Source organism: Podarcis muralis, chromosome 17 (genome assembly GCF_964188315.1).
Source record: "Podarcis muralis chromosome 17, rPodMur119.hap1.1, whole genome shotgun sequence".
Taxonomy (NCBI): Eukaryota; Metazoa; Chordata; class Lepidosauria; order Squamata; family Lacertidae; genus Podarcis; species Podarcis muralis.
In genome coordinates, this window is record NC_135671.1 from 14,708,367 (window position 1) to 14,723,346 (window position 14,980).

At 43.9% G+C, this 14,980-nt stretch overlaps 1 protein-coding gene across 1 annotated transcript in view; it reads left to right on the forward strand.

Moving 5' to 3' along the window:
- GRIN3A (glutamate ionotropic receptor NMDA type subunit 3A) overlaps positions 1-14,980 on the forward strand; it is a 94,727-nt gene that overhangs the window by 32,937 nt on the left and 46,810 nt on the right. Inside the window, exon 2 of the mRNA XM_077921182.1 lies at positions 14,267-14,871. Within this exon, the coding sequence (XP_077777308.1) occupies positions 14,267-14,871 (605 nt within the window). The remainder of the gene's footprint in view (positions 1-14,266; positions 14,872-14,980) is intronic.

A 14,980-nucleotide genomic window follows, 5' to 3' on the forward strand; every position in this document is an offset into this window, starting at 1 on the left:
ATAAGAAAGATGAGGTAGACAACATGAAGTAACCATACTATGTTTATTTACAGGGTACAAATAACTGAGATACAGTATTTTAAATTTGGAAACATAGTATTTGAAAGATACAGTAAGACATGAAATAAGGTAACAAATTGCTGATGTTACAATTGCAAAGAACGCAGAATTCGGAAGATGTGGGGAAGTCCGATTGGAATTGTTAAAGTATTTTGGAAAGTTGGAATTTATGTATACTTTCTTTTTCTTACTTTTACTTTCTACTTTTTATTCTGTAAATTTCTGAATATCTGAAAGAAAACTTAATAAAATATTAAAAAAAAATAAAAATCCGCACTGGGTAGCACCTGGGCTTGCTATGCCTCTGATGCCTGTTTCAGATGGAGGCAAGAAGGAAACTATTTTTGGCATGATGACCCAGGTGCCAAAAAATGGGCCAAATTCTGAAAAGCCACAATAGTGTTTGTCCTTTACTTGTATGGCATTGATCTCCAGTAGCCTTTCCATTTGATCTTTGTATTCTGGAGGCTTTTCTCTCTTTCCTTTTTTGCAGTGGGAGCCAATGCCTTACCCGAGTCTTTATTTCCATAGATGCTTTATAAGAAGATCTAATGCTTAATGCAGTGTCCTTAACATTCCGAAGCATAAATAGCATCTTGCTGACAGTTATGGCTGACATAATCATTTTTAGCACTCCAAGTACTTCACGTCAACAAAGTTACTATAACCTCCATGTGAGGAAGAACAAATTTCCAGAGGGCAATAGGGACACCAGAGAGAGAGAGAGAGAGAGAGAGAGAGAGAGAGAGAGAGAGAGAGAGAGAGAGATGTGCAGGAGGCGAGGGGTCATTTTCCTGTGAAGTTACTGGCATGAAATCTGCCTTCTGTTCATTTATTTAAAATATTTCTAGCCGACTCTCTGTCGCCAAAGCAATCCCAGAGTTGGGATATTCCTGACATTTGAGAGTCAGGAGCAAAAGTGTCCCGTGTTGAAGACTGACACCATGGCTAGAGACAATGGCTTGGTTCAGACATAATGCCACCCAGTTGTGGATCCATGCTTTCTGGTTTATCAAGCTATGTGCTCGCACATTCCCTCCTCACCTCTCCCCTTGTTTCCTCAGACACACAGCTCCAACATTCCCATCCTGCAGGGATGGAGACTTTGATCTTTCAACTTTCAGCAGTGTCCTGAGCAACAATAAAATAAAATAGGGATGAGGGGGTTTTCTCATGACAGAGAAGGGTGTGTATGCTTTGTTCCATTCATGTGGTGGTGGTACTTGCTCTTCTTCTGACAGGAAATGTTCTGTGGGGGTGTGTGTGTAAAAAATGGGGGATTGAGGAGGATCAGTTGCAGGGTGTGGGGGTTGGTGAGAAATGTCCCTATTTTCATCCGAGGAATGTTGGAGGGTACGTCAGTGGCTCCAGCTTCTTTTAAAACATTCACACGAAAATAAAAAAATCAAAGATTGGTCTGCTAATGGTAACATAGCTAACCATCAGCCATCAGCCCCCACCCCCCAACAACTTTGGCTCCCCCTAAAAAAAGCTCACTGACTTTGGTTGTCTGTCAAAGGAAAGTGGAAGTTCCTGCACCTCTTTTTCTAGAAAAAAAACCATGGCTTACCATTCATAAAAATGAAATCTGGGTGATGCAGCTAAACATGCAAAAGAGTTGTGGGGCTTGTTTTGTTTTCAGACCACGATTTACTCCTGAGAAGTTTGGCCATTCCAGTTTTAAGCTAGCCTGTTCAGAAGACAGATGCACTTTTCTCCTAGCGAAACGTGAAGCTATTTATAACTTACAACCCAAAAGCAGGTGTTACAAAGAGGAGGGGGGGTGAAATAACCATTTCAAATGAGGCTTTCTTTGAGAAGTGGGAGTACACCTGGTCCTGCGGCAGAAGAGCAACATCAGCAAGAAATAAAATATGGTCTCAGTTTCAGATGCTGGCTTCCCACAGGAAGTCCTCCCATTAATTAAACAGTTCAACGCCACCTCCTGATCTCTTCTAGTAACTGGGAAACGGGGTCTTTTATGTTGTGCGCCTGCTTTGTTTTCAAACCTGCGATTTCACAAAGACCTTTTCACAGAGCCTCTGCAGACAGGTGTTTTTTGTAGGTATATTCTGCAGCATGTGATTGACACAATAAAAGCTCATTTATGCTGGACCGTCCACACGTTGTCCTACTTTTTTAGTTATTCTGCAATGCCCCAGTGTTACTGCATTATTGCTAATGCAGCCCCATCTGCACAACACACACACACACATATTGGTAACTGTGCTGAGTTGTTACGAGATCCCCTATTCCCTCACAGAACTACATTTCTCAGAGTAATTTAACTGTCTCTCTTCCCAGGGAGCTCTGGGAATTGTAGCTCTGTGAGGGAAACAGGGGTCTTTAACAAATCCCAGCACCCTTAACAAATTGCAGAGCTCTGGGTTCTTTGGAGGAAGCTATGTAGGGCCGTCTTAAGCATATCCAGTGTCGTGGTGCAAAGAGCCCTCCGGTGCCCCACCCCCCATTTCCCAGAGTTGTCTACCTTTTCTGAAGCCTCTGCGGGGATCGCTCTCCTCTCGCTGGGGCTTGCAAAGGAAGCTACGTGCCTGCTAGCCATATGGTTGATGGGGCGCAGCTGGCGGGCATGCAGGAGGGAAAGAGGAGGCCGCCGGCAAAACCACGCAGCTCCCCCACTTGCTGGGGCGCCCCTGAGAGGCCGGCACCCTGGCGCAACACACCAGTAAACCCAATGGGAAAGACGGCTCTGAAGCCGTTTAAAGTGGCATGGTAGTGCTTTAAATGTATGGTGCAGATGGGGTGACAAAAGCAGGGCAAAAAAGTAATCTGAAACATTTCTGGTATAAAAAGTCACAGGGTTTCAACAGGAAGTTACCTTGATTGGAAATGAAGCAGCATGTCTACCCTGAAACATTTGCAGATGTCAACAGTATTTGAAAGCAGAATCACATATAGCTGCCCCCAAGCCATCATGAGCACAAATCATCGTGAATGCATTAAAAAACAAAACAAATCTGGAGGAGTCCACAGAGAAAGAATTGTGTATTTGGTTTATCTCATCCAACCTTTTGCAGGAACAAAGGCCAATCATTTATTCATTCATAGATTTATAGCCCGCCCTTTGGATAATGTGTCCCCAAGGCTGCCTATGATGGAAACAATAAAATGCAGCATCAAAACAACTTATTCAACTAAATTGGTAAGAATGACAAAAACTGGAGAAAATGCTAAAAAATAATAATTTCCAGGACTGTAATGGCAACAAACTTATTACAGGTGTGTCCTCCCCCCCACTTATGTTGGGGTTACATTATAGGCCTTCACATGCATAAGCGAAAATTGCACCCTCTTAACACCTTCTTTAGGGACGCAGGTGGAGCTGTTGTCTAAACCACAGAGCCTCCTGGGCTTGCCGATCGGAAGGTTGGCAGTTCGAATCCCTGTGACAGAGTGAGCTCCCGTTGCTCGGTCCCTGCTCCTGCCAACCTAGCAGTTTGAAAGCACGCCAAAGTGCAAGTAGATAAATAGGTATCACTCCGGCAGGAAGGTAAATGGCGTTTCCATGTTGCTGCTCTGGTTCGCCAGAAGCAGCTTAGTCATGCTGGCCACATGACCTGGAAGCTGTACGCCGGCTCCCTCGGCCAATAAAGCGAGATGAGCACCGCAACCCCAGAGTTGTCCTTTACTGGACCTAATGGTCAGGAGTCCCTTTACCTTTACCTTTACCTTTAACACCTTCTTTAAACACCCTCTCTTCCATTCTCTCTCCACTTCAGACCAAAAATACTGTATCCACAAGTAAATAATTAAGTTAATGTGGGAAAGGTCATATTTAGTGTGGAAAAGGTTGATTAAGGAAGGACTATAGCTCAGTGGTGGAGCATGTGTTATGCACACAGGAAGTTCCAGGTTCAACCCCTGGCATCTGCAGGTGGCGATGGAAGAGAACACTCTCTGAAATCTTGGAGAACTACTGCAAGTTATTGCAGACATTGTGCTAGATAGACCAATGATCTGACTCAGTGTGGCAGCTTCCTCTTTCCCTAAGTAATGCTTCCCTTGAAATTCCTTGACTAGTTTTAAAAGGGCCCAACTCTGTTCTCAGTGACTGGTGTCTGTGTGTGTGTGTGTGTGGTGTGTGTGTTCCATTTTCAAAGTCACCTTCAATGAGGTCATAAAAATGCTTTGCTTTTATTAAAAGTATCAGGGGCTTTTTTAAATGCATGCTTTCATATACATTTTAAAAACAGCATTAGAAGTGGCCCAGGAGCAGGATCTTTTACAAGCCTGGGGCGCGAAATCAAGCTGATTTATACGCTCTGCAGGCCAACTTAATTTCACCACTGAATATTTTACAGCCAGGAAGACTGACGGAAGAAATCCCCGTGTCTGAATGGTTGAAAGCGCACCAGATGCTCCTTAAGCAAATGCTGGATGAGAGGTTTAGGCTTCAGACACCATCATGAGGAAGGGGGCTCCTTTAATGTCAGCTGAAAATAATCCGTAAAGTATGTACGCTCTGCTTTCTCATCCGCTGACAGCGTGCATAGCTTACTTTATTGGATAGTGGCACCCCACCCACCCTGTCAACAGTGGCTGCAGCTAGTCTGAAATGTTTGCAGGCTGGACTATCCAGGCAAATGGGCCAATGCCCCATCAAGCTCAGTCAGGCTCGGGCTCCAGTTTCTGTTGGTCTGCTGGCCTTCTGCCCCACCAGTCACTGGCGGAGGAAGGGGGGGCGAGAGGAGCGGCCCACCCCGGGTGCCACAGGGATGCACAGTGAGAGGGGTGCCACCATGCTGCACTGTTCATTCTTTCCCACCTTCTGCGCCTTATTTCTCCGTCGGTGGGAGAGTGTGTGCATGTGCCGCCTGTTAGAATTCCTGCTCCATGATTGCAGTCATGGGATTGTTGTCTTTCACATGACGGTATATGTTTTGACTCCACAGAGTGGGATGTGACGGAGACAGGATTATTGTGTTACTGTGTTCCGTGAAATGGGACTATTGTCCTTTGGTTTTTTTCCTCTTTGCTGTCTAATGCTAGAGAGAGAGAGAGGGAGCAATGCTGCAGTGCTCCGTGTGTGATTATATGTAAATAAAGTAGATTAGCCAAAATGCTGAGTTGCTGAGGTCTGTCATGCAAATTGCACAGACTCTGCGGATACCTAAGTGTGCTGTTGTCTGTTGGCATCAGTCGCTGTGATGTATTGGCAGAAGAAAGCTTTCGAAGCTCCCGAATGAATGACCAGGAGGGAGAGAACATGCCAGTTGGGCATGTGTCTCTGCCAGGGTCCTACTTGAGTGTAGGCTGAGTTCCTGACACCGCCAGCCCCTGAACCCACTCAGACTCGGGCATCACCCTTACAATCACCACTGGGTGGCAGAGGCAGGCGACATGGGAGAGCGAGCCACCCCACTGGTGCATGGCACTTAGTGCCTTCACTACATGCTCCAAGTGGTCTTTTGTCCCAGCCCACATAAAGCACTGGTCCTCCAGCTTTTCCTCCCACCAGCAATCCTTAATCATAAGACTATTCTCACAATTACATGAAGAAATCAGGAACGCTCCAGAGAATAAGAATTTCAGGTTCTAAAATGGTGATGAATCCGTTGTCATTCTGCAGAGATTTCCTTGAAAGTGGGGATGCTTAGATACCAAACAGAGTATGTCAAAGGGCCTCAAGGTGTGGGAGACCTGGCAAGGTGTGTCCTGGCAATTAGAAGAGGGATACAGAGCTAGATGGTGCTCTTTTGCAAAGTGGATATAGAGTGCCATCTATTGGTCCAGAGAAAGAGAATGCTAAAGCTTTTATGCACCCAACATTAGACACAGGTAGAACTTCATTGTTACGATCACAGAAAACAATTGTGTTTCTTGCAGGAAAAGTAAACTGAGCACTGCCTATGTTGCATGCCATTGACTTGAGCTGACACACATCTTACCCTGTAGGCACCAGTCAATCCCAGCAAGCCCCAGACAGATTATGAGGGCGATGGAGGCTTGGCAGTGTCTGGTTTCGTGATTGGGCAGCTCTGTGACAGTAGCAAGCTGTCAATTCCACATGTCAATTCTACCAGTAAGTCAGGGTAGTCATACCAGTTCATTGGTCTTGGCTCGCTTGGAAAAGGCATGTGAAATCTTGTCTTTTGCTGTTGTTGAGAGATTGTTGTTACATGCCTTCCCAGTGTCCTGATTTCCCAGGGACAGTCTGGGAATTACAAAAGCCATCCCGGCTTCTGATTTGATCCCAGAATGTCCCTGTTTCCCCTGCCAGTCCAGCCACTTCCCAGCTCGGGGAGGAAGATGAGTCAGTGCTTGTCCCGAGCAACAGTGGCTGCAGCTTTGGTGGCTGCGAAGAAGCATCCTGTTGCCTCTCCGTGGCTGCTGCTGCCAGCCTCCTCCTTTGAGCAGCTCATAGCAGCTACTGGAGAGCAGGTGAGGAGGAGGAGAGGCTGTGGCTGGCGATGCCCAGCCCTGTGTGATGTGCCAGCTCTGAGGGGCAAGCAGACAACAGGGCTGCCCTGGGCGGGAAGAAAGGGGTGCGGAGAGCAAGGAGTCTTGATCTTTGGGGAAAAAATGCTTTGTGCATCTACATCTAATCTTACCCCTTTCTGAAATTGATTTATTGGTGAGTGCTTTTCTTTTTGCAAACCTACTGAAGAATAAAACAAAATAAAACCGGGATGAAGGGGTTTTCTCAGGACAGTGGAGGGCTGTGTTGCATCTTCTGATTTATATTTTCTGGTGTACAGCTGTATCTCTGGTTAAGAACTTAATTCGTTCTCGAGGTCCATTCTTAACCTGAAATTGTTCTTAACCTGAGGTACCACTTTAGCTAATGGGGTCTCCTGCTGCTGCTGCACCGCCAGAGCACAATTTCTGTACTCATCCTGAAGCAAAGTTCTTAACCTGAGGTACTATTTTTGGGTTAGTGGAATCTGTAACCTGAAGCGTCTGTAACCCAAGGTACCACTGTATATTGTTTTGTTTTGTTTCACTGTATCTTTACTGATAGATGTTATATGCACTGAGTACAACACAGTACCTTTCTCATATTTTAGGTCTTGTTCCGTGTTATGCTGTGGATCCAAGAATAAGAGACTTTCTTACATTCCTGTGCAGACATATGGTGAATAGTCAAAAGGTTGTGCTGCATGTCAGTGTCCAGATATGCCTCAGTTTTGTTAGGGACTGGCAGCTTGTGCAGGCACTACTGGGGTGGTGGCATGGGAGAGGAATCCTTGGACCATTTTATAACTTGCCCACCTTCGTTGTTCAATGCTTACAGGGGAAAATCAGTAGTATTCAACTTGAAAATGGTGCAAACAGGTTGCTATTAACCTCATTTTACAGATGAAGATGTTAGGGATATTGAATTTCCATTGGCCTCCTAGCAATTGATCAGCATCACTTGAGTGGCTCTATCCAAATGATAAGTTTTCATGCATATTTTTGTAATGGTTGCAGTTCTCTCCTGTGTGTGTTCTTTTTTTTAAAAAAAAAATATTTTTATTAGTTTTACATATAATCACAATATGTAACATTGTATCCTCTTATTAAATCTCCTGGCTCAATGGAGCCTAAATGACTTCCCTCCCTCCCACTGATGGTTTACAAAATTAAAATTTTATATTATTCCATTTCACTTCTTTTCCTATTCTTGTTATATCATTACTTAAGATATTAAATTAATCAACCTGAATAGGTAACTAATTCATCTTACAAATCTTCAGATAACCCTGCTAATGATGTTAATTGCTTACAGTTGTCTTTCAAGTATAATATAAATTTGTTCCAATCTTTTCGGAATGCTTGATCTCTCCGGTTCCGGATTCTTCCCGTCAGTTTCGCCGGTTCTGCAAAGTCCATCATTTTCATCTGCCACTCTTCTTTTGTTGGTACTGTTAGTGCTGTTTCCACTTTCAGACTAATAAGATTCTTGCTGCAGTTGTTGCATATAAGAACAATTTTTTATCTTGTCCTGTGTGTGTTCTTATCCACTCAGAACTGCTCATTTCCACTCTTTGCTCTGGGCCAGCTACCAAGTGGAATGTAGTAAGCCTGACTATCTACACCGTCCTGCCAAATGTTGAGAAACACTCTACTGTTCCCCTTCCTCCTCTGTCAGAATCTGAAGATTTTCCCTGCAGACGTCATAGTCCAAGCACTTAAAGCAAGATTGTGTGTGATATGGATATGGGTGGGACCCAGTGTTAACAATTCTTAAAGGGTAAAGGTAAAGGGACCCCTGACCATTAGGTCCAGTCACAGATGACTGTGGGGTTGTGGCGCTCATCTCGCTTTATTGGCTGAGGGAGTCAGCATACAGCTTCCGGGTCATGCGGCCAGCATGACTAAGCCGCTTCTGGCGAACCAGAGCAGCGCACGGAAACACTGTTTACCTTCCCGCTGGAGTGGTACCTATTTATCTACTTGCACTTTTTGGTGTGCTTTCGAACTGCTAAGTTGGCAGGAGCAGGGACCCAGCAACGGGAGCTCACCCCGTCGTGGGGATTCGAACCACCGACCTTCTGATCGGCAAGCCCTAGGCTTTGTGGTTAATTGTAACCATAGTTTGTTGCCTTTGGCCTAGTTAAAATCCTAAGCATACCACGGACCCATGATTATGTTTGGACACAGGTGAGACCTGCCTGGCAGCTTATTTATTGACCATGATATTGATAGATTGCAATATTTGATAATTCACACTTTTAGTCTGATGTGTCTTCCAGTATCCAAGTAGAAAGATGCTTTAATTATGGTTTGCTTGGTACGGCTGTACAGTTTAGCCATCGTATTAAATCCTGTTTTGTGGCTGCTGACCAGTCATTAATTGTGCTTTAGGTATTCGGATACTAGGCTTAATGGTGGTTGGTAAGGAAAACAAGCTATAGTTAGGCATCAGGTTTGCTGAGGATCTGTATTCTGTAGTGTGGCTTCAGAAACACAGGCAGTAGAAAACAGGCTGCAGTATAAATAATTTGAAAGCCCCTTTGTATAGTATTCCCATTTAGCTTCAACATCATGCCATGCTTCAATGGAGCCACCACTGTTCATTGATCTAATTTTCATAACTTAAAATAGCCTGTACTAGATTCCAATTTTTCTGCTCTCTTTAAATGCCCTTTAATGGAGAACACTTGCAAGTTTCTGGAGCCACAGTATTTATCCTCATTTGTAACCAGAAACGTGAATAAATAATAGATCGTTCTCTCCTAAAATGGCTGACTCTTCATAATTTTGCTTTTTTTGGTTTTCGTTTAGAGCCTCTCTGACCTTGAACGAAAGCTTGAAATATTCATATGCGCTAAGTTGGGGTGCTGGTGTGTAGCCTTTCAAAATGCTCAGCAACCCTGCGAGCCGTGGTCCACAATCTGGTCCAAAGACAAAATTCAGAGAACCTTTAAATTAATCAAAAGAGAGGGTGATTAACATTTTGCTGCTTTTTTAAAATCAATAGTTGGATGTCTGCATATTTGTGATGCTTGGCTGGTTGCCAAGTTGCTTTTGCTGCAAGGAGCAAGGGATCTTTAAGACTGTCTAAATTAGCTTCCATTTCTGAAGCTCCCTTCGTGAACATTTCAGAAGTTGATTCTGAAATCTAGCTTGCTCAAAACACAGAGAAACAGAGTTCCATATTCAGCTTCCATACAGGCGCATATATGGAGCAGCTCCAAGAATAGGCAGGTGGGAATGGATCTCGCTGAACCATCCTTCCCCTCCTTGCTGCTGTTCATCCATACATTTGTCTGCATTGGGCCATGATCTCTTAGGCAAAGAGTTTCATTGCTGCTTTCTTATTTTAGAGATACAGTAGTGCATGTCTGTCAGCAGGAGTTGCATGGCAAGGTCCCAAACCACCCCCCACCCCACCCCCCACGAGGTTGAATAAGACACTTGACAACAGTATTTTAGGTTAATGAGCTAAAAAATGCCACAACTTTATTGGTTACAGATTGTGAGAGGTATTGGCTTAGACATTGGACCTAACTGACTATATCTGACTCCTGCCCATCTGCACGGAGTCCAGGAAGGGTTAACCACCAGTAGGAGCTCCCCCGGGGCCACCGATAGGGGTCGTGACTTAGGCACTAGCCTCCCCAGGCTTCAGACAGGGCCACACCCCCAGAATCCTTTAACAGAATACCCTTCAATGTGCAGGGGAGGTGATGGCGCTACCTCCCCTCCTCTCTTGTCCAGCAATATTTTCAATTCCTAACTGCCAAGCCAGAGCAGCTGGAAGGATGAAAAGGGGTGAGATTCCTGCTGCGTCCTGCTTAAATCAAGCAGGCCACACCCCCAGAGCAATCGGCTTGGTTGCCTGGGCAGTGACACAGCCAGGAATCCCCCCCTAATCACGCAGGGCTGACCACACCCCTGCGCATGTGAAGGTATCTGAGCCATGCCACATGAATATTGAACACTATGAAGGGTACAGAGGGAGGGACAGTGGAAAATTCTGTCTAAATAAGGCAGAAAATTTCACACATCCTGGAGAGAAATCTTTTTTCCAAAAGAGAGAAGTAATATGTGGGTGGTTTTGATCAAATAGTTTGGGCAATTTCTGAATTAAATAGTGGTGTGGAAAAGAATTTGCTGTTGTTCAATTCCTTGCCCACCCTCTGGCATAAGGTCCTGGGAGAGATTACAACAGCTTAAAGGTATAAAAATAATTAAGTTTTACAACTGAAGATAGCTCATGCTGCATCACGTGGAGACAATATAATTGTGGGACTCATTCCTGCACAAGGAAGTCACTGATCAAGGCACAGCTACAAGCCTTTGCTTGTTAAATGAAATAACAATTCTTACTACAGTGGTGTAGAGAAACCTGAAGCCATCAAAAAAAGGAACAAATAAGTTATAGAAGTACTCCCATCTAAGAAACGAAATAGCATTATACATCATGCAGGCTTAACGCGATCAGTAAATCAGAGTAATGAGTTTGATCCAACGCCTATTAATATAAGTGGAAGAACTCCAGAGACTTGTGGGCCAAAACTGCAGTTGCAGCAGACTTACATTTCCTCAGCCAGATCACCAAGCACACAAACGGAATATTGGAACTGTGCTCCAATATGCATTTTGTAAAGTGACTAAGAGAACTAAATGGGATCATCTTCATATGATTCAGCTAATGCCAGGGGGGAACAAAACAAAAACAAACCCCCAATGAGCTCAGAGCAATGTACAATGGCCATTTCTCTCACACACGATAGCCCTGTAAGGGAGCTTCAGCCGAGAGACTGGCCCAACATCATGTAGACAGCTTCATGACCAAGTGGGATTCAAACCCACGTCTCCTCAGTCCTAGGCCACATTCACACCATACCTTTTAAGCACTGAGATACCACTTTGAACAAACATATACAGTGGTACCTCAGGTTACAGACGCTTCAGGTTACAGACTCCGCTAACCCGGAAGTAGTACCATTGGGTTAAGAACTTTGCTTCAGGATGAGAACAGAAATCACGTGGCGGCAGCAGGAGGCCCCATTAGCTAAAGTGGTGCTTCAGGTTAAGAACAGTTTCAGGTTAAGAACGGACCTCCAGAACGAATTAAGTTCTTAACCCGAGGTACCACTGTACCTATCCTAGTTGCAGCTTGCTGTTCCTTCCTCTTGTGGTTCTCATTTCCTGCCTGTAATGGTCTCTTAAGATGGCATACAGCCTTTCTATATCTCTATATAGGACCCAGGCTCAGCATCACAGCACAGTGAGGCAAATTTAGAGGTCATCTGATGCATCTGGGCCATGTCCCTAGTGCTGAAGTTATAAATTTCATATACATAACAATGCTGTGTTTAAGTGTATTATAAGCGTTGATTTGTGTGTGTTTTGCGTATAGGGACAGAGCTAGTAACTTTCCACTGGGTGTGGTAAGGTGACTTGTGACTAAATCTTGTGAATGCATCACAAGTTTTAGGTCTGTCACTCAGCAGGAGAACTAAGACCTGAGTACCTGCCTGTGTGTATATATGTAAATAAGGATGCTTGCAACACAGAGATACAGTGAAAGGAGAGAGGCGCCGTTGGTGATTTTAGCAGAGAATCTACATTTTAGTAAAGATGTTTAAAGTCTCACCCTGGGATCAGCGAGAGCAAAATTTGTAAGACTGAAGCCCATTGCTTATACATAATGGGTTGTTTGCATGTTTGTTGTTTTGTAACAGTTTTGAAGCTATATTCTAGATTGCTAAAGGCACTTCCAAACCATGGTTTATTGTGGACTTGGCACTGTTGATGCTTGTGAGATTTTTGCAGGAACCACATGATATTGTGTTCTTCGAAATGTTATCCCATATTTCTCCTCCTGCCACCTCCCCTGTTTCAATCTGCATTTACTTTTTCTGCATTTTTATTTACGTGCTGGGTTTTCCATGGTAAATCCAGATTAAACTGGAAAAATAATATGGGAAGAGGTTTTGAAGACGATGATAGTGTGTGGATGCTGCACAAAACTTCCATGCCTGAGCAGCATCAATAATAAACTCTGGTGTGAAAGCATCCTAAGTAAAATTAAGTATTAACTGATGTGCACACCACCCACTTTATGCATAGAGAGAAAACATTACTGAACTATTTATGAAATAGTACCACTGGAGAGTATGCCATGCCCTCTTCAGTGGCTGCTGGATTTGTGCAATTCCAAGCCATCAGCACATTTTATTCATTCTACAGTCCAAGAAAATTATTGCTATTACAAGATGCATATTGATTGTGTTGCTCTTATCCATTTAATTAGCTGGTTTGTGAAAGAGGTTTTGGATACTTAAAGGAGAAGTAAAGGAGGGGGGAGACTGAATATCCTGAACTGGAGCTTTTCTTATCACACTTTTGGGAATTACATCATTGGCTCATTACAAATCTGTTCTTGCTACTGCATATTCATCTCGCTGTGGATTAACATGCTGCAGACATTTCCCATGTTAATAAGCTTTCTTATGCGATTTCCACACTGCAAATCCATAAACCTGTCTCTGGTGTTTTGAAAATGTAAAGGCCACAAGCACTGGGCAAAACAAAATGTATGGGGTATGTCTTGCTTCTGTTTACTCACTTTGACTTGTAAAACCTTGTAGCCTAGGCTGCACCTCTTGGTATTTGGAGCTTAGTGTGTGGCTGGTCTTGCACTCAAATGGGAGGTTACATTCAGTAGCCTTTTGATGCTTCCAAGCTGCATGGTTCTAGTGATCAACATGTTATACAAAATGGCATAGGGATGTGGGTGGCACTGTGGTCTAAACCACTGAGCCTCTTGGGCTTGGCAATCAGAAGGTTGGCAGTTGGAATCCCCATGATAGGGTGAGCTCCTGTTGCTCTGCTCCAGCTCCTGCCAACCTAGCAGTTCGAAAACATGAAGTACAAGTAGATAAATGGGTACCACTGTGGTGGGAAGGTAGATGGTGTTTCCATGCGCTCTGGTTTCCATCATGGTATCCCGTTGCACCAGAAACTGTTTAGTCATGCTGGCCACATGTCCTGGAAAGCTGTCTGTGGACAAACGCTGGCTCCCTCGGCCTGAAAGCGAGATGAGCACTGCAACCCCATAGTCACTTTTGACTGGACTCAACCATCCAGGGGTCCTTTACCTTTACCTTTTACAAATGGCATATATGTAAGGATGCTTGGTAGTCACTCACTTACATCAACCAAAATTATTTGGATACCTCCACACCATATAAAGCCTTGAATTTGGTGCACCCTAATTGTGTGCTTTAAAAAAAAAATCTGAAAATAGGACATTTCTGCATCTCTCCCTCAAAATGAGAAATATAAAGAGTACCCCAAAATAGTTAAGCTGAATTTGATTGGCGCATAGCCTGTGAGACTTCCTGAAAAGCTAGGAAAGGCTGGACATGGAATGTTTTAATGAAGAGTCAAAACATGGGAAGACAGGTTTGCCTCATTTTGGAAGCTAGGACTCCAAAGCCAAGCAAGCATATGTAGGATGGATTTTCATTCTGTGGGAGTTTTCTTAGGGGATGAGCTATTTCAAATAGCAGCCAGGAACAAGATACTTGATTGCAGATGTAAATTGAACATATGCTACAAGGTCAATAAAAATTGAAACACCAAGGTGAATTAGATACTTTTAAAGGATTCTATGATTTATGGCTTTATTCAAGCAACAGAGTTTTGCATACATTTGCTTCCCCACCCCACAAAAGATCCCCTTCCAAGTATAATATATTTGTGGTCAAGGCTTTCCCTAACCAATATTTTTCTTATTTTACAGAATCCCCTTCACCTGCAGTTGAGCTTAGAACGCTCATTAAGTTTTGACGCTGATGTCACTTTCTCCATCTTGGCCTTGAACAACTGGTATAACTTTAGCTTGATGGTGTGCCAGGAAGAGTGGAACATCACAGATTTTCTCTTCCTCACACAGCAGAGCTCCAAGTTTCATTTGGGATCCATTATAAATATCACAGGGAACCTCACGTCAACCAGCAACCTCTTGACTTACTTGCAAGTTCATCTGGAGAACATTAAGGACACAACGTCAACGGTGGTGATGTTTGGCTGCGACATGGAAAGCACAAGGAGGATTTTTGAAATTACCACCCAATTTGGGGTGATGCCTCCTGATCTCCACTGGATTCTTGGAGATTCGCACAACGTGGAAGAGCTGAGGACAGAAGGCTTGCCGTTGGGTCTCATAGCTCACGGGAAAACAACACAGTCTTTTTTTGAAGACTACATACAGGATGCAATGGAGCTTGTAGCTAGAGCTGTTGCTTCCGCTACAATGATCCAACCAGAACTGGCGCTTATTCCAAGTACAACCAATTGCTTGAACACTGAGAGAAAAAATCTAACTTCGGGCCAGTATTTATCAAAGTAAGATTATCTCTCAATTAATTTCCTTGCAAGCACTGTGAATGTGTGATGCTGACACTCCATATTTAAGGGTTCAATCAGGACTTGCCTAAAGGTCCAGATGGTACTG